We start from the raw sequence: 26,534 nt of genomic DNA, 5'->3' as shown, positions 1-26,534 counted from the left end.
GAAGCCATGGGCGGGGCGCAGAGAGGGAAGTGGGAGGGGCGCGTGTGCTACTGGCGATAGTCGCGCGCTTCCCGGAAGTAAGTAAGTGAGGGAGGGAGGGCTTAGTGGGAGGCTGTGCTGCCGAGCCGCGGCCGAGGAGGAGGCAGGATGCAGAGCGTCATCAACACCGTGAAGGGAAAGGCGCTGGAGGTGGCCGAATACCTGACGCCGGTGCTGAAGGTGAGGCTGCCTGGCTGAGAGAGCCGCCCACGCTCTGCAGGGAAGCAGGGAGAATCCCCTTTGAGGCCGCTTTAACTGCCCTGGCTCAGTGCTGAGGCATTCTGGGAAATGTAGTTTTGTCAGACATTGAGCCTCCTCTGCCAGAGAGAGCTCTGCTGCCACAACAGACTACACTTCCCAGGGTCTCCTAGTATTGAGCCAGGGCAGGTTATTTCTCAACGTGTTTTCTACCTTTCTGAATTGTAGTTTTGCGAGGCATTTAGTTTTGGAGGAGGGTTGACGTTGGCTGCATCCGCTCCACAGAAATAATCCGGTTTGACACCGCTTTAACTGCCATGCCTATGGAAATCTGGGGGTTGTAGTTAGTTGTGGCAGCAGAGCTCTCTCTGTCAGAGGAGGCTGAAGGTCTCGCAAAACTACAACTCCCATAATTCCCTAGCCTTGAGCCATGGCAGCTAAAGTGGTGCCAAAGAGGATTATTTCTGCAGTGTGGATGCAGCCTTAGACTATGTCAGCCCTCCTCCCAATAAACTTTGCCCCCAAAAATCCTGTAATAATCTTGCCATAAGTCAGAATCAGTCAAAGCAGTTCAACACCACTTTAACTGTCGTGACTCTCTCCTGTGGAATCCTGGGATTTGTAGTTTGGTGAGGCACCTGAGCTCTTTGACAAATCAGTCTTACCAAGGAACAAATCCCATGATTCCACAGGAAGGAGCCCTGACAGTTAAAGTGGGATCAAAGTGTTTTATTTCTTCACTGTGAAAACCAGGCAAAACCCCCATTATCCACAGCCACCATGGCTAGTTCCAGCTAGGGATGATGGGAGCTTTAAGTCCCCATGTACTTGAAGGGATGCCGGTCAGGGAAACCTAGTGTTTGAGAAGGTTTCCTCTTCAGGGTTAAGGGCTTCTGCTCCCCACAGAGAAGCAAGATGGAAGAAAGCATCCTCTGCAAGGCCCCTTAGAGAAAACAGCCCTGTGGCCCATACAATATGCACATTTTACAGACAGCCTCTCTCATCCAATGCAATTTTAGGCTGCATCAATAGAAGTATAGTGTCTAGATCAAGGGAAGTAATAGTGCCACTCTATTCTGCCTTGGTCAGGCCCCACCTGGAATATTGTGTCCAGTTCTGGGCATCACAATTAAAGAAGGACATTGAGAAACTGGAACATGTCCAAAGGAGGGCGACTAAAATGGTGAAGGGTCTGGAAACCATATTCTATGACCTATGAGGAAAGACTCAGGGTGCTGGGGATGTTTAGCCTGGAGAAGAGAAGGTTAAGAAGTGATATGATAGCCCTGTTTAAATATTTGAAGGGATGTCATATTGAGGAAGGAGCAAGCTTGTTTTCTGCTGCCCCAGAGAACAAGACCTGGAGCAATGAATGGAAGGCACAAGAAAAGAGATTGCACCTCAACATTAGAAAGAACTTTCTGACTGTACTAATGTTTGACAGTGGAACACATTCCCTGGGAGAATGGTGAAGTCTCCTTCTTTGGAGGTTTTTAAACAGAGGCTGGGTGGCCATCTGCTGGGGGTGTTTTGATTCTGTGTTCCTGCATGGCAGGGGTTGGACTGGATGGCCCTTGTAGTCTCTTCCAGCTCTATGATTCAGTGATTCTGTAACCCTCACATATAGTCTTGCACTCCAACCTTGCACAGCACCAGAGGCAGAAGGCATGTCCCCCCTGCAAGGATTCCCCCTGCTATATCTTGAGTTGGGGGTGAGCCTAAATGTTCCAAAGGTATCCAAAGATTGTTGGATCCAGTTTGAGATAATTTTAACTGCCTTAGCTCAGTCCCAGGAAATCCTGGGAATTCTAGTTTTTTGTAGCACCAGATCTCTCTGACTGATAAGGCTAAATGTCTCACAAAACTACAATTCCCAGAGTTCCCTAGCATTGAGTCAAGGTAGTTAAAGTGCTCACAAACTGGATTATTTCTGCGGTGTGTTTTGGACCTATGAGTGAAATCCCTGGGCCTTGTAGGACTACATGGGGAGACATCTTTATCCCTCCAAGCCTATGCTCTCTTAATGGCTTCTGTTACAGGTAGAAGAAATTTATCCAGGGATTATAAAATAATGCAGAATGGATGCTTGCTCCCTTGCTTATGCATCACTGTACATGTTCTGTAGAGCTGAATATAAGTGATTTTCAGAGATAAGAAACTTTATTTTTGAATTACAATTCCCAGAATGCTCATTGGCCATGCTGACCAGTATATTCTGGAAAGCATAACTCCAAAAGTAACTTTCTCCATCTGTAATGGTGCTTCTGTACTACATGGACCCATGTAGTGAGGACTCTCATTTAGGAGAGACAGCATCATTTTAGGGACCAATAGAATAGACATTATTTTATTCAAGCACAATAAAAAATGGCAAAAATCCTGGCAGAGTGAATGCCTAAAATTTTAATAGCTGTGCCCAAAGATGGCATTTAAACATTACAGACTCCTGGTGTCTTTGGCCAGGGCTGTCAAATATTTCATACTGATCGGGTTTTATAAAATAAAACACACTGCATTCTCAAACAAGCAAAGTCTCCTTCCTATACTGCTTCCTACTTTTAACAGAAGTACAATTTTCATTTTTTGCCATTATCCTCCCAATCTGTAGTTTGGGCAAAGCAGAAGAGTAAGATGATGTCTGTAACCTTAAGTTTGATTATATTGTGACAGCAGATGTTGACTTGAACCGGTATTTGAAAACAAGGCAAGAAAGAGTTTACAAGGTTGATCAGTGGGAAAAAGAGGAAGGTGCTTTGAAAATGACTAAAAAACTGGCATGGAAGAGAAGTGGAAGTTCTGTTGCTGCTGGATGATATAAAGACTTTGTGGTTCTGAATCTTTTCCCTGGGGTGCTGCTGGGATCTCATGACTTTGTCACAAGATATGATAGTGGTGAGATATGTATGTCTAGAATAATCACGTGACATACAAATAAATGCGATCCACTTTGTTCATACCATGTATGGTATAATTATTATATATATAACTCTCCCCATGGATCGAAGCAGGGAAGAACAACAAATCAACAATGAACAACATCAATTAAAACATATTAATTAAAACTTAAAACAATTCAAAAGGACAAATAAGACATGCACATTTTAAAACAGTCCACATTTAAAATTCAGCATCTAAATTCACATTTTAAAAATCATCTGGATAAGCCTGCCTGGTGTAATTTCTTTATTACTACACAGGATGTCATTATGTCTTCCTTCTGGAATAGAAGATGGGAGAACCTTGTAGAGTATTAGCATAAATTCAATTGTTTTCAATTGTTCTGGGACAAATATGGCCTGAAGTAATTATGACAGTCTCCTTGTAGCAGGAGGTAGACAAACTGTGGCCCTAGGGCTAGATGGGTTCACACAACATTGTTTTTGAAGCCTCAGGCCCACCCTATTTGTAACTATGAATGATGAATTGCCTTTTCTGGAAGCCTTCAGGAATGCCATTTGATCTGTTAAATAGGTTCCAGGGCCCATGTGCACATCTTAAGGTAATATATATATATATATACACACACACACACAGTTTTTCCAAAAGCAGAATGTGGATAATTCTGGTTCATTGTTGTTGGGTTTTTAGGGTGCATTCTCTGTGCCCTCTGGAAGAATGGGCAGAAAATTGGCCTATAGATCTACCAAAGTCGTCTGCTCCTATTGTAGTTTCATAGGCATCTCTGATGTAATGGAGAACAAATCTTCTGAGGATCTTGTGCTAAGCTTTGATGATCCATGTCTGACTCATTGGGACAAATCAGGTTTCACCTTAATGTAATCCAAGTGAAAAATAAAAGTTTTTGTATACTGTAAAGGCCTCAAGTCCGGTCTGATCTTGGAATCTAAGGTGAATCAGCCCTTGTTAGTAATTGGATGGAAGATCAGCAATGAATACCAGGTGCTGTAGGCTATATTTTGAAGAAGGAACTGCAGAGCCATCTCTGAATATACCTTGTCTAGGAAAACCCTATGAAATACATGGGTCACCATAAATTGACAGGCGAAGGCACATACATACACATCTCTGGCTTTGCTTCGCGAATGAAGACTCAGGAAGGACTCATCCCGCGCTTTGTACAAGCGCGTTGGTGACTAAAAAGGCCAATCTGGGACAAACAGATCCGGTTGCAGAAAGCACAGCGGAAAGTCTCTTTGGGTGATGTTTCCAGGTTGCGGTTCTTTCTGTGTTGTCATTTCTCTTCGAGACTCGTTTTGTGTGAGCTTTCGAAAAAAACTGCAGCATCGTGGATAGTGCGTCTCCATGCCTCCCGATGCGAGGCCAGGGCGGACCATTGTTGGTGATCAATTTGGCCAAGCCTGAGATGTTGTTTCAGGGAATCCTTGTATCTCTTCTTTGGGGCGCCCCTCTTACGCTGACCCATGGTGAGTTCACCATAGAATACTATTTTTGGGAGGCGATGGTCCTTCATCCTAGAAACATGTCCTGCCCAGCGCAGCTGTGTCCTCAATAGCATGGCCTCAATGCTGGTGATCCCTGCTTGCTCAAGGACAGCAACATTTGTCACATAGTCAGTCCAGTGTATATTTAGAATTGTGCGTAAACAGTGCTGATGGAAGCGTTCAAGGAGTAGTAGGTGTTGGTGATAGGTGACCCATGTTTCAGACCCATAGAGGAGAATAGACAGTACAATGGCTCTATACACACTGATTTTTGTGCTTCGCCTCAAGTGTTTGTTACTCCAGACTCTTTTGTGAAGCCTTCTGAATGCACTATCTGCCTTTGCTAATCTGTGATCGATCTCTTTATCAATCTTAGTGTCTGAGGAGATGATGCTTCCCAGGTAGGTGAACTGCTGAACAGAATTGAGCACAGATGTGCCTACAGTGATGTGGGGATGATAGTGTTCTTCCTGAGGTGCCGGCTGGTAGAGAACTTCCGTTTTCTTCAGACTGACTTCCAGCCCAAAGAGCTGCAAGTACATAATGCAAGTACAAAAAGAGTTTGTACTTCCATTTCCTCTCAGAAGGAACTACACATTCATGAACTAAATGTAAAATTGGAAGTATACACCTCCAAAAGATGATGTAGTTTATTAGCCATACAACAAGGTGCTAAAATGTTTAAATACAAACTAAACAGCAGCATGGAGGAATACGCCTTTGTCAAACGTCTTATTCATTGACCTAGATAATTCCTTGTGGGCTATAACAAATCCAGCAAACAAATGGAAACATCCTAAACCAACCATGAATTGAATATCCTGGCCAGCTGATTATGAGATTTGTTGTTTGTGGAATATTGTTAAGCACAAGCACAGCTTTGATTTGTCATCTCTAACTGACTGCAATAGCTCACCTTCAGAACCTGTTCTACTGAATAGTTACCAGCAAGGCTAAACGCTGAAGCTTTCCCCCACATATCTGATGAAACTTAACTTTCCAGCAGCATACAACTGGCTTATGTTTCTAGACTGTGTGGAATATTAAAATGTTTTGTAGAGATAAGACATTGAGATCTTACATTTCATTGTATGACATGTTCCTTTTGCCTCTGAATTATAAATGCCGTGAAACAAGGACCTGGTAGTCAGAGTGGGGAGAGTCCAAAAGCTTGGCAAATGTGTTTCAATATCTGCCGAAAAGAATCAGGGACTATTGGATTAGCAATCTCCTAGGGCTTTGAAATTCCACAACAGGTTAATGTCTATCTTTGATTAATGTGATTTTGGGGATACCAGCAGTAAAGACACTGATCACTGATAACTCTCTGCTGACTTTAGAGAAACTAGTTCAGTTTCAGATACAGCTTAGGCTGTATGATGTACAGTATCCTTGTCATTTGTATTCATGTGTTCTACCATTGCATACCAAAACTAAAAAGGCTAAGGCTGCTAAGGTAAGTTCTACAATGAAAAACCAAAGGAGCCCCTGACTAGAAAGTATGAATGGAGACAGAAAGCACTGTCCTTTATTTAGAGACCTTTGGTTTGAAAGGTGTGAAGATACGTTAAAATTATTGTCTTCTTTTACTGTAGGAATCAAAGTTTAAAGAAACTGGAGTTATCACTCCTGAGGAGGTATGTGTGCAATTATTCATATCTTTGTTGAAGGAACTTTTGAAAGTAGCAAGTACTTAAGTAGTAAAACTTAAGTAGTAAAACTGTTGCAGAATTTGCTCATTTCTATTAACGTCACCTAGAATTGGGGCAAGATGCTAAAACCTGAATTATAGTTAAATAAATGTTTTCCTAGAAAAGGCAGTCTTATAAAAACAGCAGACATTTCTTTGCCACTACTGAGTCTACCATCATATATGAGCTTTGTCTTATTAGTTTTTTGTGGGTTTTTAGAGAATCTTTGAAAATGCCAGCCACAAATGCTGGCGAAACATTAGGAACAAACTCTTCTAGAACACAGCCTCATAGCCCCCAAACCCCCCAAAAAACTATGGATGCTGGCTGTGAAAGCCTTTGTCTTATTAGTTTAGGGAATAGAGGGATTTGGGGAACTAACCTAATAAACAGACTTTAACTGACATAAGAATAAATGTGCATATGATTAGTCTGCAAAACTATTTTAATTATACAACTATTTAAAAACATTTTTGTTTTAAATGTATTTTAAAACTGCTTTAGAGGTGATGTTAGAGAAAAGCTGACTATACATCTCTTAATGCCTCTAGATGTTTATGGCATGATGATGGAGGTTTGAGAATGACCACACTGAAATATTACAAAATCCTAGTCTGTTTCCTCTTGAAGTTTCTGCAACAGTTAGCATCTCTCTTGAGCAGAACTTCCTAGACATTCTTCTGCCAAGTTAGAGAATTTTCTCAGGGTCAAACTGCATGTTCACTGTGTTTGCATGTCATAAATGCTAAGGTATGATGGGCTGAAATCTGACTTGTTGTGATGTCCAAGTTCAGCTCTGCTAACAAAGCATGGTTAGTTAACCAGCACCAATCCTAACCCATGAGTTCTGGCTTTTTTAAACCATGGTATGTTGTGATTTCTGAACCCACAAAGGACTTGTTTCAAAAACTGTCTTATTTGGATGCTTAGAGGTAGCCAACATTAATATGTGTGTTTTCATTCTTTTACAAGTCCACTTGCACTTATTCATTCTCCTCACATTAAGGCATGGGAATGGTTGCTAACCCTTTCCTCATGAGCAAAGAAAAGATACAAGGTGCAGGCCATTGCCCCTTTGCTAGGAGTGACTTTTTCCCTCCCTCCTTCCTTCTTTTGGGGAGGAAGCAGACCGCTTTCTCATAGAAGCTCATTTGCCAACACCAGATTATGCAACTGGCTCTTTAAGTGTGGTCTTTAACCCCAGCTGTGGCAAAAGGCAGCTAGTCCCGAGAAGAAAGTCCCTTAATGTGACAAGGTTTTGAAAAAATCAAGATTTTAATAACATTTGATGGTCTGTGCACATTGACCCTCTCAACATACAGTCTTCCATTTGACTGCCTTTTTCAGTAGATCGAAACATCAGATTGCCAGTGAAATGTCTGCTTCGAGGCATTTTGTTACAGCTTTAGTTTTCACTACAGGAACTTAATATGTTGTGAAAGTGCATCTAGGTTTGTTTTTAATCTATCTGCTCACGCCAGGTCAATGGAACATTATACACTTTATGCTGGGCTACCCAGTAAGTTTGTATCAATTTACTAACTTGTTTTCCTTGATTTGTGTTCCTTGTAGACTGGACCCTTGATACTTTGAAACAACCTACAGTTTCCATTTAGAAAACTCAGTTATAGCAATGTAGTCTTGTTTGTTTTTGCCTCATTTATAGTGACAGCAAGCTCTCATGATTGAGGCTGCTGAGGAGACAGATAACTAAGTCTGCTCTTATCTTATCTAAACATTTCTTTTTGTGGTGCATAGTGAACTGATTGAATAAAGGAGATGTTTCCATGTCCTGGTCTGGGATACAAGTAGCTGTATTTTGCTTACAGAGGTAGTTGCCACTGCATTAAACAAGGATATAAATAAATGGCATTTCTCTCATTTTGTGGTTAAAAGGGGGGAAAAAATCTTGATTAGACCTTGTTCACCTTGTCTTATACGCTAAGAATGTGGAGAGGAGAATCTCTATGAGAAGTGGAGATTTAACGCCTCAGAAAGTCACCTTCCGTGTATGGTTTGCAAAGAGAAGGAGCAGGGATGGCTAACATATTTCTTTTCCTTCTGTGTACTGGAAATGAAGGCCCTTGAGGAGAGCTTTGTTCTACTGGGAATCCAGCTCACAAGGAAGTTGTGTGGGTGTTCCATTCAGGCAAAATGTTAATGTATATGTACTACAGATCTATAGAAATGGTTCCTGGAACCATTGCCTGTGGGCTGGAGTAGAGCTGGTGTTGGTAGGTAGTGATTTCATATACCTAGACTTGATAAATGTTTGTGAAACTCTACATATATCAGATTTTGCAACATTCTCCTTTTTTGTGTTTGGCAGTTTGTAGCAGCTGGAGACCATTTAGTTCACCACTGTCCTACTTGGAAATGGTAAGTAACAAAAATCTACGGAGCGTTCATTACAAGTTGACATGCTCACCTTCTGGGAATAGTCAATGCGTTTGAAACAATGTGGGTGGTATACTGAATTGTATGCTTCCCCCCCTCTTGCTCCAATTCTTAGAGGGAATGATGTTGCAAATATAGGAAGGACTATGCTGGATTAGACCAAATGCCTGTTCACACATTGGCTATCAGGTTGCTTGGGAAATCCTAGCAGAACATGAATGCACTATAGTCCTCCCACTTGAGCTCCTCAGAAGTAATGCATTAAGGTTTACATACATTCAGCCCTCCATATTCTCACACGTTAAGGGCACAAAACCCCCGTGAATATGGAAAAACCATGAATACTGCCCCCCTCCCACATGGAAGCCAGTTAAAGTGAGGGGTGGCCAGGAGAAGAGGACCAGGCACACTGACTCCTCTTTTTTCCCTACCCTCCAGTCCCTTTAACTGGTTCCCCACCTCTTTCTTGGGAGGATGGGTGCCTGCCTTCCCCAGGCTCCCATCCGCCCGGGAAAGAGGCTTGGAGGGGATGGATTCACCTGCTTCCCTTTTCTGTGCAGATGGGTGACTGGAGAAGGCAGCAATCCGACCAGGAAAGGGTGAGGGGATGGTGCTTTTTCTCCTAAGAGGAAAAGCCCGGGAGGGAAGAGGAGGAGTGTGCGCATACCCTTCCTTGACCTTGTAAATAATCAAAACCATGAGTGTCAAAACCGTGAATGTGGAGGGCAGAATGTACAGCATAATGTAATTTAATGCTGGCCACTGATTTGGATCGTTTCAAAACAAATTCGTGAGAATAAGTCCAATGGTGACTTCTTATAACATCTGCTTCTAGTGTCCCATATCAATCCACTGTTCAAAGTAGCCACTGTAATTTTTTTCCATATTTACTAGTGGCATAATAGTGTTGTATAAGCAGTAACATTAGTTCCCTGTTTTTGTGTTTTTAAGGGCAACTGGAGAAGAATTAAAGGTCAAGGCTTATCTCCCAGCAGATAAACAGTTTTTGGTCACTAAAAATGGTAAGTCTAGTGCTAGGTTTGTAACTATTGCTTGATTGCCCACTAGTATAGTTAAGGAACTGAAAGCATGTAGCCAAAGAGCAAACAAAGAAGAGACAAGCTCCACATGCTGATCAGCTGTTTATTCAGTATTTATTCAGTGTTTAAAAAGCCCAACACATTTTGGCTAAATTAGACCTTCAGGGTCTGAAAACAAATATAAATACACTTAAAATATAATATTTTAAAAGATAGGATAATACTCATCAAACAGTGATACAAAAATATCCATATAGATTTTATCAGAGTTATACATACCCTTTGAGAAAAATCACTCTCCAAATTACAGGATCATAGAGATAAAGGGACCAGACAGTGTAGCATTTCTGAATATGTACATATTCCGGATCATCTTGAAAAGACTTAACCAATGATATGTACAATCCTTTATTTGAATATAACAGAGAAATTATACATCAGAACATATGTATGGGTATGCGTTTAATATAATATAATGTCATGAATAGAATGAGCAAATATCAGGAGAAATTACATCATATGTCCCTGTGTCCTATCCCAAGACATATACAATGGACCCTTGTTATACGCTGGGGTTTGGTTCCAAAATCCCCCATGTATAACAAAATCCGTGTATGCTCAAGTCCCATTAAATACAATGGCAGAACAAAATGGTGTCCCTTATTAAAAATGGAAAATTAAGCTTTGATATTTGAAATTTATACTTTTTTTTAACATTTTCAAACCGTGGATGCTTGAATTCGTGTATAAAAGATCCATGTATAAGAAGGGCCAACTGTAATTGGTTAAGCCTTTTCAAGGTCATCTAGAATATGTATGTATACAGAAATGCTACACTGTCTGGTCCCTTCCTCTCGATGGCCCTCTAATTTGGAGAGTCTTTACAACTCCAGTGATTTCTCTCAAAGGTTATGTATAACTTTGATAAGAGCCATATGGATATTTTTGTATCACTATTTGATGAATGTTGTCTTGTCTTTTTACATCCTATATTTTACGTGTATTTATATTTGTTTTCTGCCCCTGCAGAAGGCCTAGTTTGGCCAAAACGTGTTGGGCTTTTTAAACATTGAATAAATACTCCATAAACAGTTGACTATCTTAGAGCATGTGGAGCTTGTCTCCTCTCTGTTTGCTGCTTTATTGCTCACCAGTCATAGGCCTGCCCAAATGTGCCCGTGTATCCAGACTTGTAACTGAACAAACGTTTCTGCAAATTCCCTGTGTTGGTGGGGAAATTGTCACTTTTTATGAGCAAACATGGTATGCAGGGACTGCAGTACTTCCTGGATTTTTTTCCTGTGCTCCTTTGTTCCTGTCTTTTCAAAAGTGATTTTTGCAACTTTTACCACCATTGGTGCACCCAATTTTGTGGCAAGGGTGGTGACAACCCTTAGGGCCCTGCAGAAACACTGTACAGTAAGGTGTATGTGGCCCGTAGGACACATGTTGTTCACTCCACTTTTCAAGTCACTTCTTCCTCATTTCACTCCATTAATCAGTGCTGTAACCATCTTACAATCCAATAATGTTTTCTATATTAAATAGCAGTTCCTGTTTCAGTACAGTATCAAATCTTACTAAAATTTAAAAAGGCACTTGCCTATCCTTGGTACTATATGGCCTGTACAAATTCAGCTTACTATACTGCAGTCTGCTGCTAACTAAGTTAGTTTCAGCTTTGTGCTCTGGCACATTCAAATAAAGAAAAAGTCTTTAATCCCCAGAGCCATTGCCTGTACCTAATTAGGACTAAATACATCCTGCAAAAATAACATGTGCTAAGATAAATGACATGCATGCGTCCAGAATAAGTATTTTGAAATTATCTTGTTCCAAAATCATCACTATATATTATTTCCAGATGGTGTAAGTGAATTCAGTGTCCTGTTTTTTGTAGTGCCATGTTACAAGCGATGTAAACAGATGGAGTATTCAGATGAACTGGAAGCCATTATAGAAGAAGATGATGGGGATGGAGGATGGGTGGACACATTTCACAATGCAGGTATTTATAGTTCTGTTCTTGTATATTTCTGTGTCGTGTTGAGCGTACAAATTCTCAGATTGCTGTACTCATTCTTGTATACTCTAAAAATGCTTCAAAATGCATCAGTGTTTACCAGTGACAATGTTTAGATAACCAAACCCAACCCTTATCCATTTTAAAAAGTTTGTTGTTTTTAACTGCTGTCAAGTTGACATATGTTGTCTAATGATGTGTGATGTCTAATGAGAGACCTCTAAATCCAAGTCACCCTATTATCATAGTCCTAAGTCTGCTCAGGTCCTGCAGATTTAGGACTATGGCTTTCTTGATTGAGTTTATCCCTGTGGAATGCAGTCTTCCTTTTTTTTTCCCTATTGCCTTTTATTTTACCAACTATTATTGTCTTTTCTAGTGAGCCATTAATAAAGAAGTAGGATCATTTTTCCACATATGGTGGAATTGGAATTGTAAAAAACAACAACAACCACACACACACACACATACACAATGTGTTGGTGTGTATCTATCTTTTGTTTTAACAATAAAGTTTCATATGTGAAGTATAAGGCTTTCATGGCTGGCATCCATAGTTTTTTGTGGGTTTTTCAGGCTATGTGGCCATGTTCTAGAAGAGTTTATTTCTGACATTTCACCAGTACCATCTTCAGAGAATGCTGACATGGAAAAGAGGTTTCATCTATTTGTTTATTTTTAAATTCCCTTTTATTTCTCATATCTTGTGGAAGAGGTTTTCTGTTCTTTCTTTTTTATTGTCTTTTTATTTCTCTGCATTGAATAATTATAATAGTTCTCCTTGTCCCTGCACACAAGTTGTTGAACAGATACATATTCAGGGTTCTATTTTTGTCACATTTTATTTTTGCTTCTCTTCTGCCCGTAACTGTTTAAAGAGTTTCATGTGTCATCATTGAGAGTTTTCTTTCTTTTTGGCTGCAGATAGTATCTTTTTGGCATTCCTCCCTGACAATGTCCCTGGCTTCAATTCAGAGTTCTTCTGGTTCCCAGTCAATAAGGCTCAATAGTACAATATTTTTTTTGCATTATCTTTAAGTTCTATTCAAATTGTATTTTGGCACAATGATAGGTTTAGTGTCTTCCTTTAGCTTCTTTAGCAGTCCATGGGATGTGCCTTAATCTGCTCCTGGTCTTGTTTTTGCAGAAAGAATGGAATTTCCCCATCTTCTGCTTACAGTTATGAAGTCTATTTGATTTTTGTATTGACCATCAGGTGATGTCCATGTATACCCTTGCCTCTTTGATTATTTAAAGAATATGATTGCTATTAACAAACTGTTGGTCTCTCAAAATCCAGTCAGTTGGTCTCCTCCTTCATTCCTTGATCCTATGCCAAATTTTCCTACAATCTTTGATAATGCTCTATTTCCTCATTTTGCATTCCAATGGGCTATAATTTACAAGAAGTTCTGATGTGTGATCCATTTCCTCCTGGACTCCAGCAAAGAATCTTTCAGTTTCTTCTTCTTTCACCTCTGTAGTTGGAGCATAAAGTTGGACTATGGTTATATTGATGAGCTTTAACAAAAGTCTTAGTGACAGGGTTTGGTCAGATTTTGCATTATATCCTTTGTCTGCTTTTTCTACATCTATCCTACCTATTACTGCCACCCCATTTCTTCTTAGATTTTCATTTACTGAGTAAAACACTGTGTAATTATCTGACTCAAAATGTCCCATTCCTGTCCATTTAAGCTCACTCACTCCATGTATTGCCGTATTGATACATTCCATTTCTTGTTTTCTTGTGTCTTCTTATGTTACATGTTCCTATAATGTGTTGTGCACTTCTGACTTTTCTTTCACCTCTGATCATTCAACAGCTGGACTTCCTTTCAGCTTGAGTTCACTTGCGTCATTAGCCACAGCATTACTCATAGTTGTCCTCAGGTGTATCCCAGTAGTTTGTTGAGTGCCATCTGACATGCGAGTGTCATCTTCTAGTACCATCTCTGTTAGCATTTTGGACTGTATCATCATAGTGTTTTCATGATAAAAGAAATTAAAAAGGGGTTTACCGTGCCTCTTCAGTACAGTACAAACAAGTGTTAGCTATAGTGCCATTGCCTTTGTCTCTGAGAGATCCTCTATCAGTGTGACTCTCCACTACTTTGCTGTTAAGTAGGATGTTTGGCACATTTAGTCTGGCTCCTCAGCAAAAGCCCATCTGACATGGGAAACAGTACTAGCAGCATTTCAAGCAGCATAGTCTCTTGTCTCACAGGAGCATACAGTCCCACCACTATGGAAAGATAGTGCCATTAATTGAATTTTTAAAAGTACCCGCTGAAAATTTGAAGTCATAGTTGCCATCTGTAGGGATTGATGGGAGCGGGCAGCTTTGTGTGAATCATAAAGTGTCAGCACTTTTGATCTCTCATTCTGACACTATCTGTTTTCTCAACAGGCATTACAGGAGTAACAGAATCCATTAAGGAGATTACACTGGAGAGCAAGGTAAAGTTTATGACTTTGAGAGGTATGTAGTAGAAAGAAATCTAAAATCTAAGAAATCTAAAAGCATAGTTGCTGAGAATAATCCTTTTCCTTTCAAAGCAAATTTGTTCTGTTTTTTGACTTGAAACAGTAGATCCCTACTATGAAGGACAACAATAATCCCCCAGTGTACCTGTACACCGAGGGCACACTTTTCTGCAGATAAATATCAAGCACATTCATAAAAACAGACTTTTTTGCAGCACCCATTATGTTAGAAATTAGTCTAACATTAGCCAACCAGGGCAGAGCAGATAGCCAAAGTACATTTTTGGTCCATATATTACAGTTGTAAACACCAAAGGCCCAGTAGGATATTTAAATTGCCAACCACCTAATTTGTGTTTAGACTGCTATCCTTATATGTTGTACACCTGAGAGATAAAGTAAGGGGATGAGTGGCTTTACCTTTGTTCAGTCTTATCATATTTAAAAATGAGTGAACTGTGTTTTTCTTATACTTGACAAAAATACTTTGCTCTTAAGGGTAACACTTGACCTTTTCAAGAAAAAGAAATCAGTTGGCACATACCCTAGCCTTCCACTTAAAGAAGGGGGAGTTTACTGATGCCCCCTCCCCATGGAGCTGCCCCATACTGCTTCAAAAGGGCTCCGAGCCCTCATTTTTGCAGGAGGATGCTTGTGTTTTTTACTTTTGCACAAGGAGCTGTGGCGGGAAAGGGAAGTTATCATAGGTTGCACAGGGAGTACAGCAAAGTATGGGACCAAAATGTGCTTGCTGCCTTCAGACAATCCAATGACCATATTTATAAACTCAGTCTCTTCTAATATACTGAAAGAATATTGATGCCTCTTTTAAAAACGCCACACAATTTAGGAGGGCAGTTCTTTTGAAATTCCCATTAACAATAACTATCTATGAAAAGAAGAATGGGTTGGATTCAGTCTGAAACATGGCCAATATTTCATTATACATTATACATAAGAGTCAAGTTGTATTCTGTAAAGATGTTTTTTTTTTCTTTTCATGAACTTGGATGTATTGAGTGGTTTGCTTGAGAAAAATAAGTGGTTGGATACATATTCAGATGTTGCAATATGACTAATTTCAAAATAAACTATAGCAGCAGACCAGTCTAGAGTACATTTTTCCGTCCTTGCATTTTGATTCTATAATGAATATGTAGCTTGCTGGTTTCTTCCAGTGCTGCATTCTGCTCTTAAACCACATAATTGTGTGCTCCTCAAGTTTGCTGCATGGACACTCAGGCCTGACACACTGTGGAACACTAAATCTGTACCATTTTTTCTCTTTGAAGGACAATGCAAAGTTACCAGAACGGTCAGGTTCTTGTGAAGATGATGACGATGATGAGGGAGAAGCAGCTGATATGGAAGGTAGACACTGTTTAAATGCAAGAACATACTTCACAGAAAATGATGATGATGATGATGTTTATAACACCCTAAATATTTCTGTACTATTTTTCCATTAACTTGTATCATAAGAACACTTTGAATCTGTTTTATACATAGGTGTTTTTCTCTGAAATATTTGGTTTTGATTTGATTGTTATTATCCAAATAGTTGAAAGGTTTTCTGGAGAACATCACATAACATCAGTTATGTGTCTTATGGACAAGGCATAAAGTAATTGGCCCAAAGTACAACTGTAGATGTATAGGCTAATATTAAGAGCTACATTCTAACTACTAAGGACTGAGGAGGGCTTAACCAAGATGAGTAAAGAGACAGTGATGAGGAAACTTTCACAGAAGCAGATGAGTTGAACATTTGGCTGGGATTTATTTCGATGGGTTCAGTTTTGTGTCAAGATGATTTACATCACTCGTATTTTTGATATCCAGGGAACTGTTAGATCCAGTCTCTAGCATTCGTGTGTCTTGTATTTGTGATTTAAAAGGATGGAACATGAATGTTATAGCCTGACAACTGTCTAATGCAGGGGTAGGCAACCTGCGGCCCGCAGGCCAGACGCGGCCCGGCAAGGCCTTGGGACCGGCCCCAGCCCGGTCCTGCTGCCGATTGCCGCCGGAGCCTTTGGCCTCTCGCGTGAGGGTGTGGGGCCTTTGGCCTATCAGGAGGAGGCGAGCAAGGGGAAGCAAGTGGTGGGCAAGGGGGGCAATTGTCTCTAGAAGCCTCAGAAACATGCATTTATATTAACATTTTTTTAAAAAATCAGCAAATTTTTTCGCGTGCCTTCCATTTTTAAAAAAAGTGTCCTCCATCTGAAAATTTTGTCCTACATTTGTCCTGGTTTATTTATTTATGTAATTTTTTTAAAAAATATTTAATTATTTATTTTTTGGCTTCGGCCCCCCAGTTGTCTGAGGGACAGCAACCCAGCCCCCGGCTCAAAAAGGTTGCCTACCCCTGGTCTAATGTGTTAATCCGTCCTGTATTAATAGTAATGATTAAATAGCACAGAGCACATTAAGAAGGAATGGGATACAAATATGATAAATGGCTATGACACTAACTTTTAAAAATATCAGTGCAAAAGGTCAACACAATTGAGAAGGGAAACATTAAAAGACCTGTATGAAATTATTTCACCTAAAATTATGGCATAAGGTAATTTTCTGATCCATGGGACACTTACAGTGCCAGCGTAGACATTAGGCAAAGAAAGGCCAAGACAGTCATTCCAGAAGACAGGGTGAAACTAGGCCTAATAATGTTTGCAATTACACTCTAGTCTTGCACATGGCATAGTCTTCTGCTAAGAAAAAATTATCTCACTGATGAATTATCTGTGGGGCTAACTGCCAAACACAAAAAAATAAATTAATGAAAGGATACATAGTGGCCAGCAGTTTTGAAATTCTCCTAGAAAGATAGCTCTTTATACGCTGTCAGCTTCCAGATTTCTTTTTCTCAGATACCTCTATTTTGGACAGTACTGCCACTCTTGCTGTTCTCTCCAGCCTAGCTGGATTTTCCTATCACCCCCGCCCAAAGTTTGTGAGAATTGTATGACAACACAGTAGCTAATCAAGTGGCAAGTTCAAAAGTAGCTGACAAACATTTTTAACATAGTATGTTCACCTCAATATAATGGTCAGATTGCTTTTTGTTTGCTTTTAAGCATTGTTGCCTGCCTTGACAGGATTAAGAAATGGAAGTACTTGAGTACTAAATAGTAAAGTGGTCTCTGTGTTATTCTTTCAGAATATGAAGAAAGTGGATTGTTGGAGACAGATGATGTGAGTGTGCTCTGTTAACTTGGCAGTAGTATTGCCTCTTTTGACTTCAACTTGGGTTTTATAAAACCATCCTTAAAATGGTGCGTGAGTTACAGTTTTAATAACATGATCTGATTTTTATATTGCCACTTGACTGTTGTGGGGAATCTATAATGGCTAACTTCTGAATACAACAAAAACCACAAAAGAGCAATACCTTTATTGGCCAGCTGAAATGCACAAAACAGAGCATGCAGACTTTCAAAGCTCCACTGGCTTTTCCATAAGGCAAAATATGTTTTTTTTAAAAATCATAGAGGAGAAGAAAAGTGATGATGATAGAGTCATAGGCCTACATTTGTATCAGATGGTGTTTGTTTTAGTTTGGTTGTTTTGGGAGGGATCTCAATGCAAGCGAAGGTCACTCCCCTTCTTGGTTGTGTGGGGACCAGGGACAAAGAGAAATAAATGATAAATAATAAAATTTAACATATTTTGCCTGATGAAGTCGTCAGTGGAGCTTTGAAAGCTTGCATGATGTATTCTGTGCATTTCAGTTGTCCAATAAGGGTGGATTCTTATATTGTGTATTTTGTATTTTGTTGCATTTTGCTGCATGGTCAACACTGCTACCTGTCAATATGCCAATTTCTGATTTAACTTTTTTCTTCTCTTGAATAGGCAACACTGGATACAAGAAAAATAGTGGAAGCTGCCAACGCTAAAGCTGATGTTGGAGGTGGAGAAGAAGTTATTCTGCAGACCAGGACGTATGACCTTTACATCACATATGACAAATACTACCAAACTCCAAGGCTTTGGTTATTTGGCTATGATGAGGTAAACTTTGTTTTTTCTTAATAGTTGAATAGAATCATAGAATTGGAAGAGACCACAAGGGCCATCTAGTCCAACCCCTTGCCATTCAGAAAAACACAATCAAAGCTCTTACTGTCATGAAGTTATTCTTAATGTTGAGATGGAATCTCTTTTCCTGTGGTTTGAATCCATTGCTTCATGCTCTGTTCTCTGGAGATGCAGAAAACAACCTTGCTCCGTCCTCAATATGACTTCTCTTCAAATATTTAAATATGGCTATCATGTCACCTCTTAACCAGCTGGGCACGGGCTGGGCAACTCTTGCCATTCCAGATATTGCTGGCCTAGAGCCCTAGCCAACATAGCCAATAATGAGGGATTATGAGAGCTGCAGTCCAAAAACAATTGGAGGAGGACAGTTGCCTGCCCCATGTTAAATGTATTAGAAACAGGCTATAATAAGGAAGACTATAACACATGCACAAAAATACTACATCCACAATAATGCAGACTTTTGGAAGCAGATGTAAACAGACTGTCTGTACATCTGCTCTAGTATGAAACTCAATTTTGTACTAGCTGACTCAGATAGCCAACAAAGAAATTATAGATTTTGTTTCTTGCGCTTTGAATTCCTATCTACTACACCTATTTTTGTTTTTGTTTGTTTGTTTGTGCATCCAGAGAATGACCTCTGATCTATGTGGGTTTTCATATGTTTAATGTGCTTTCATGCGTATAGTCCATAGCTGCATTGTAATACATTATCTTCATATATTTTACTGGAAACAAGGGCTTCAGTTAGACATTTCTGTATGGTGGTCAAAGCTGCAAATGCAGTGCGTACATTCCCAGATCTGGTTCATGAGGGACTTCAGTATCTATTTCCTCACTTATGTGTGAAATATAGATTAAAGCATCTTGTTCATAATGAGCTCTCTGAGATTCAGATTTCATGTAAGACGTGAACTGTATATTACAGTACAGGTGCTCCTGCTTTCTGTATTTCTTTTTTCAAGGTATAAATGGGGTTTCACCTTGCCTTTATGGATGACACACCATAGTGAACAAGTCAGGACAACTGGCTTTTTTTTCTTGCAAAATAAGATAATTGAACTTTGAAGATTTGCAGCTGAAACAGACCTGGAGTTGCAAGATATATTTCACCTCCTGTTAATAAGCCATGCTAATTAAGATCCATGTAGAGTCCTCTTTTCTTTGTCAGCACCCCAAACTATAAAGTTCTTTCATTCTCTGTTCTTGTGGCTGTTGTGCTCAGCTGTTACTGAATGGAAGAAAATTACATGAAGGATATGTAGTTTAGGCAGAGGCCAGGAATGAACTGCATTTTTAAAAAAGTAACCTAACTTCTAAATTAAGTCCAAATATGCAAACTGTGGAAATAGCAATTCAGTTGCTTATTCTACTTTGCTGTGCCTTGGGAAATAAAAAACGCTGAGGTAAAATACTTCAAAGTTCTACTTGCTGTCATTTCTGCCCATGAGGTTTAAGATTTTGCTAGGCAGTGAGCACATACTTTCAAATCTGTCTTCAAAGCCTTAAGGCTATAAACTTTTTTTAAAAAAAGTTAAAGCTAGGGTCTCTGGGTGGTGAGTGCTATTTCTGGAGTCAAATTCTGGGTTTTTGTAATACATAGATATAGTCAGGGTTGTATGTAATGTGGATTTGCCCTGTTTTTTGTAAATGTGAGAGATTTATGTGTCAATCCTGGCTTAGATGTAGGCTTCATGAGTAATTATGCTTCCAGTTCAAGTTTTGTATACATTAATTTATTTTATGCATTTTGTTGCTGTTTCAAGACTGTCCTCTTCTATGTCTTATATAATGTTTTGCTGATATTGCTAATATTATTTGTAATTATTGCGGAATTCAATCTACTTGGGTTTTATACACTTTTTCTTAGCAACGGCAGCCATTAAGTGTAGAGCATATGTATGAAGACATTAGTCAAGATCATGTCAAAAAGACTGTGACAATTGAAAACCACCCCCATCTTCCTCCACCTCCAATGTGTTCAGTTCATCCATGCAGGTATTTCTTCAGTCTACAATTTAAAAAGCTACTTATATTATATGAATATTGTCATTAAAAATGTTGGTTGGGTTGTTTTGTCTCAATGAGATTTGTGTATGTTGTGTGTTTCAGTTTTAAAAATCACAGCAGCTTCTTAACCCTTCATTCTTCATAGGTTTCACAACCTCTGAAAGTCTTTTTCTCTAGCACCTAGCTCATGCTGCTCTTAATTCTGGTTTATTACTGAAGACGATATCTGAAGGTAATAGAATAACTCTTTAAAAATCCTTAACTTTTGCATTTGAAAGCCTTATTGAAGTTAGATCACTTGGGATCTTAGCAAGTAAAGTTGTTTTTCTGATTTCTTTTTCCCACTTCTCAAACTCCCCAGAAGGTGGCAGAAAACTATCTTTGATTCTCTCTCCCCCCCCCCCCCCCCCATGTGGGTTTATTAACACAAGTTACATCCTTCCTGATATCCTGACAATACATGTGTTTGTCTTCTTTTTAAATTTCTGGCAATCAAAGTGAACACTTATAATACAGTATAATACTTCTCATTGAAGATATCACAGATAATGTTATAACTGATGACAACAAGCAGCATATTTTATTTTTGCATTTTAAAATGTCAAAGATTCTCTGTTCCCCAGTTTAAAAGAAAATGATTAAGCAAGCTACCTTTTGCTTCAGTTTTGAGGTTGAACTCCATGTGGCAGCACAAGAGAACATCCTTTCCCTTTATTTGACCGTTGGGAGTTGCCTTGTCTTCCCATTGGGATAGCAGGAATTATCAGTGCATGTATGCTGGATGAAATAAATTAATGTGTACAAGAGGGATGGGGAAACTTCTTGCCTTCTAAATCTATTGGGTTTACACTCCCTGACTGGGGCTAATGAGACTTGGAGTCTATCATCTGAAGAGTGTCAATTTTTCCATTCCTGGCAAAGATGATCAGTATATGAGGACCATGAAGGTTGCATAGGGGAAGGAGTGACTGATGGTTATTCATACCTCTGTAATAATAAAAAAGCATGGATTTAGCCCTATTAAAGATCTGCTATTTTTTAAAAATCCTAGTAAGCAGGTAGAAGTGGGGAAGAGATGGACATTTCTGTTCTGCTTGCCTTCTCCATAATGTTACCTCATTTTTCTCAATGCAAGAAGAAATTTTGTACCTAGAAAGTGGCAGATATCCTATAAAGATATGACTGTCTATTAGAGATAAGTCCTGACTTTTGTCACACATCCACTATACAAAGTCAAATATACCATCTTGTTAGACAACATAACCCCTGACTGCTATGACCGCTTCATGTCAGTGTTTCTCTCATGGCTCATTTACCCACTGTGTTCAGTTTTGAGAAGAATCAGGTGTGGGATGGTATCAAACTACATTTTAATGACTCATTTACTGGTCAGCTCTTCGTAGTGTTTCTCTTTTTCAGGATTTATAGTGTTTTTAAGTTTCAGTTTTTGGAGTGTTTCATGAACAGACCTATTCTTACAATACAAAGCATATTTATTCGGAATTAAATCTCAATGAGTTTAGTGGAGCCTATGCAGTAGTACTGGAGGGTTTAAAAATATTTGTTATGACAGAAAAGATCAGTGGGTAGTTTTTTGTGTGTGTGTGTGTGTGTGTTTGTTTGTTTGTTTGTTTGTTTTTTTGCTAAGGAGATGTAGCTATGTTGGATGGAGAGTAAGATATGTGGAAAGTGCAGAAAAACTAAAATATTTTATACAAAATATTGGTACCACAAAATGTAGTCATGGACCCCTGTTATGCATAGCTTCAAAAGTGGGTTGGATAAATTCATAGTGGATATGATCATCTCTGACGATTAGATATAACTCCCAAGATCTCTGGCAGCATGACACTGAATGCTAACTGGAGGAAAGGAATGGAAGCATGCCATTGCACTGAAGTCCTGCTTGTTATTTTTTTAGAGACATCTGGTTGGCCACTGTGGAAACAAATGGTTAAACTTAATAGGCTTTTGGTTTAATTAAACAGGTATCTTCTATTCTTACATTTACATGGGAGATATGTGGGTGAAAACAACATGGTCAACAACAAAACAAGTATTGTAGGCAGTTGTTGGATATCAGTAACTCAGGTATATTTCCGTCAGCAAATAGGAAGTTATATTGCTGTTAATTTCACCATAGAGGAATGGTTGTACCTACTCTTATTTCTGGAAGAGAAACCCTGGAAATTCAAGGTAGCTACTGAAGCACAAGGTCATCTGTGGGACATCTGTTTAGCCATCTCTTGCTCTCTTTGACCAGGTTCATCTGAAGAGCTAAGGTGCACTGACTTTCCTCTCACATAATCAAATGTGTATGAGTGTCTACCCTACTTTGGTATGATTGTTTCACTTACGTGTGAGAAAAGATGCTTAGTAATAATCAATCAAGGCAATTCAGAAGGTTCACTGGAAATAAATGGAAAAAAAGTTTCATTCAGAATGGCCTGGTGCTGTATTTTGTTCTAAGTCCTGTTTGCTCATGTTCATTCTAGATCTATTTAAATCTAGCTTCCGTCTTGGCTGTGGGACAGAGACAGCTTTGGTGAATTTGATGGATGACCTATGCAGGGAACTGGACAGGGGGACTTTGTCCCTGTTCTGCTGGACCTTTCAGTAGCCTACAGTATCATTGACTATAGTATCCTTCTGTACTGCCTCTCTGGGATGGGACTTTGGGACACTGTTCTGCAATGTTTCCAGTCTTCCTTGGAGGGGCAAACTCAGAAGGTGGTGTGGGGGATTTGTTTGACCCCATGACCATTGGCCTGCAGGGTCCCTCAGGACTCAGTTTTGTTCCCCATGCTATTTAACATCTATATGAAACCTCTAGGAAAGGTTATCTGGAGTTTGGGGATTGGATGTCATCAGTATTCTGATGTCACCCAACTCTGTCTTTCCTTTCCATCCAATTCCAAGAAAGCTGTCTCGGTGCCAAACTATTACCTTCTGTTGGTAATAAACTGAACAAACTGAATTTATCCAGACAAGACTCCCTATATTTCCCTATACGAGCCTGTCCACGCTTTAAATCTTCAATGGAGAGCTTTCTCTTTGTCCCACCACCATCTCTGGCAAATTTGGTGAGGACACAAGAGAGAGCCTTCTCAGTAGTTCCTTCCAAGTTATGAAATTCCATTCCCCATGAGGTCTGGTTGGCTCCCTTCCTGCTGCCTTTCAGCAGATAGAAACCTTAGGTTTTAGTGCATGTGGCAGACAAAGCTTTTCATGGGGAGGTGTTTTTATTTAATGTTTTTAAGCATCTTTTAATGAGGTTTTAAAACTTATTTTTATGCTCTTTTAAATTGTTTTTAATTTGTGTCTTTAACTTTTGCATTATGTTTTTTAATTGTATTGTGCTTTTAAAATGGTGTGTGCTGCCTTGAATTCCATGCTGGGAGAAAGGCAGGAAATAAATAAATAAATAAATAAGTATTATTACAGTGGGCCCTAAGTATCCTCTGGGGTTTGGTTCCAGGATCCCCTGTGGATGCCAAAATCCTTGGATGGTGAAATCCCATTGGGATAGTAAAATGGTGTCCCTTATTTAAAAATGGTAAAAGCAAGGTTTGCTTTTTGGAAAAAATGTTGGTGAATATTTTTGAACTGTGGTTGGTTGAATCCATGGATATGGACTCTGAGTTTCTGACTGTATTCTCTCTATTTCCAAAACTGTGGCAATCATTTCCTCAGTGTGCATCCCATGAATTCTGCTGCTGATATAGTGGTAGTTGAGATAAAATTTGGCAACCTTGATGCTAGAATTTTTTTGCTTTTTGTCTGAATCTTTTTTCACCCCCAAATGATCTTGGAATTAAGCAACATTTTTAAAAATTTGTGCTACTTTCTTGCTGTTTGTTTTCCATTAGTTGAAGTAGGTGCTAAATTATGTATCAAGTAAAGGAAAACTTTCCTTCCTTGTTTTCAGTCAGCTGTTTAAGTACAGAACACTAGCAGTTTCTTTTGCTCTAACATGTCACTCTGCTTATGTTGGTTCATTGCCATGACTCACCCTGTTGAGGTATTCCTGTTAGTGTATTTACTAAATGCATGAAGAAGGGAACACCTTAGTTCTTCCCTCTCCTTTCATGTTTCCATTGCTTTGTTGTGTGGAGAATGACTGTATGTGTGGAAGGTCCCTATGTGATCCAGGATAGGTAAAGAGCTTCCACACTCTGCATGGGCAGAGCAACAGAAATCTATGAGGATGAGATGGGAGCATAGCACAGCACACTTTTCTTCCTCATGTGCTTTAACTAGTGAACAGTTGCCTCTTCTAAGATTTAATTACCTTGATTTTAGCAAGAGAACCCATAAGTTGCCTGTTGATTTACAGCAACCCAGATAATCTTGGAGCAGGCAGAGAATTCTCAGAGTGGGATTGCCATTGCTTTCCTCTGAATGTGCCTTATCATATCTGGTATATCTTGGAGATTTCCCTTCCAAGTACTAACCAAGCCAAGAGATTTAAGTGAAAAAGTGGCATTAAGTGAAAAGGTCTTACCTCTTTCCCTTGGGCTCTACCCATCATTGAAATGCTGTTTCCAAGAACTTTGAAACTGAATTCAGCTTTAAGGCTAGAGGGGTTTCTTACCCTTGTATAGAATAATTGAGTTGGAAGAGACTACAGGGACCATCCAGTCCAATCCCCTGCCATACAGGAACACAGAATCAAAGTAGCCCCAACAGATGGCTATCCAGCCTCTGTTTAAAAACCTTCAAAAAAGAGACTTCATCACACTTGCAGGGAATGTGTTCCACTGTTGAACAGCTCTTACTGTCAGGAAGTTCTTCCTAAAGTCCATCCAGATTCTGTTTAAAAACCTATTTGGGCAGAAATTTAATCTTACTGTACTAAGTTACTGAATAAGTTATAGTGTGCCATAGTAGTTTGAGTGTTGGACTATGACTCTGGAGACCAAGGTTCGATTTCCCACTTGGGCAGAGAAACATGGAGGGTAACCTTGGGTGAGTCACACATTCTTGGCCTCAGAAAACCTGTGATTGGGTCACCATAAATCAGAAATGACTTGAAGGTACACAGCAACAAAAAGTTATTGAACAGTATTTACGTTGATGATCATAGTTATATTAATGATTTTGTTTTCAGACACGCAGAAGTGATGAAGAAAATAATTGAAACGGTGGCAGAAGGTGGGGGAGAACTTGGAGTTCATATGTATCCTTTTATAAAATCTCACTACTGATTAAATAAAAATAAGTCACTGTAGAGCTTTTGATGATTCCTCTGTTTTTCAGAAATCATCCAGGTAAAGTACAAGATATTGGCTCTCGACTATTTCTTCCCTCTTAAAATATGTTGAGCACCTTAACATTTTAAAGTTACAGATAGATAATTGCACTTGGAATAGTGTCTGTAACTGAAAGGACAGAGAACTGTGTTAGAAAAAGTTGCAGGGTTCAGTTTAATCTCACAATTGCTGCCAAATGACATAAAATATTACCTTCTAGAAGATCTTCAATCAGTCTATGGTTTCTATTCCTCTTGACAAGAACTGGACAAGGGCTTTGTCTAACCTTACATGGATTTTAAAAGAAACAATGGTAGAGAGGGAACCTTCAAAAGAACATTTATATTGTTCAGCAAATATTCAAATACTTCAGTAATACCAGTAACTATAATAAAAACTAATTGTCAAGTAGGCTTATCTATGCAATGGAAAATGCTACATTTGCCATTTAGTTATTGTACAAGAAATGGTGCTCTTATCTTGATTTTCCCTATGAGATAAACTAGTACTGGAATTTCAGAAGGGACGAGATGTTGGAATATCTGTAATGGTGAGGGAAGTTGCTTTGTTGCAGTGCAGTTTAAAGCAGACTTGTAATTGTGTATTTGCTTGGTTGGTTTTCCTTAACTAAATGTCCAGGTACCTTCTAATTTTTTTGAAATTTGTACAAGCAGTCATTCCAACAATAGAATATGACTACACAAGACACTTTACAATGTAATTGGGGGAGAGAATGTTTATGATAATTATTGATCCTAATTTTTAAAAAGAATAACCTGTACATGTGACTGACCTGTTTATCCACCATTGTATACAATTTCTGTAATGTACCACTTCTATCAAGTTTATGCATCAACATAAAATTCCACTACCAGCCTTACTTTTTAATAAAGACCTTTATGTGTAAAAAAATAAATCACTTTCATTCCTGTTCTGTGGGT

The 26,534-nt window shown here is 39.2% G+C and overlaps 1 protein-coding gene across 2 annotated transcripts; it reads left to right on the top strand.

The window, feature by feature from the left end:
- The first annotated feature begins 106 nt into the window (after window positions 1-106).
- On the top strand, window positions 107-26,534 carry ATG3 (autophagy related 3). Of its 2 annotated transcripts, none has more exons than XR_016280246.1 (12): window positions 107-219; window positions 6,236-6,277; window positions 8,661-8,710; window positions 9,680-9,750; window positions 11,669-11,776; window positions 14,202-14,251; window positions 15,571-15,649; window positions 17,445-17,479; window positions 18,140-18,298; window positions 20,202-20,329; window positions 20,487-20,573; window positions 25,452-25,520. XR_016280246.1 is itself a non-coding variant. In XM_089512439.1 (12 exons), the coding sequence occupies exons 1-12, from the start codon at window positions 148-150 to the stop codon at window positions 26,312-26,314; spliced, it is 945 nt and encodes a 314-aa protein (XP_089368565.1). In that variant the 5' UTR covers window positions 107-147; the 3' UTR covers window positions 26,315-26,534. The 2 variants fall into 2 exon arrangements, 1 of the variants encoding a protein (XP_089368565.1); XM_089512439.1 differs by lacking the exon at window positions 20,487-20,573 and adding an exon at window positions 26,233-26,534.

This window comes from Sceloporus occidentalis, unplaced genomic scaffold (genome assembly GCF_023333645.1).
Source record: "Sceloporus occidentalis isolate IW3139 unplaced genomic scaffold, rSceOcc1.0.p SCAF_2, whole genome shotgun sequence".
NCBI classification, from domain to species: domain Eukaryota; kingdom Metazoa; phylum Chordata; class Lepidosauria; order Squamata; family Phrynosomatidae; genus Sceloporus; species Sceloporus occidentalis.
This window is presented reverse-complemented; position numbering and strand designations above follow the sequence as displayed.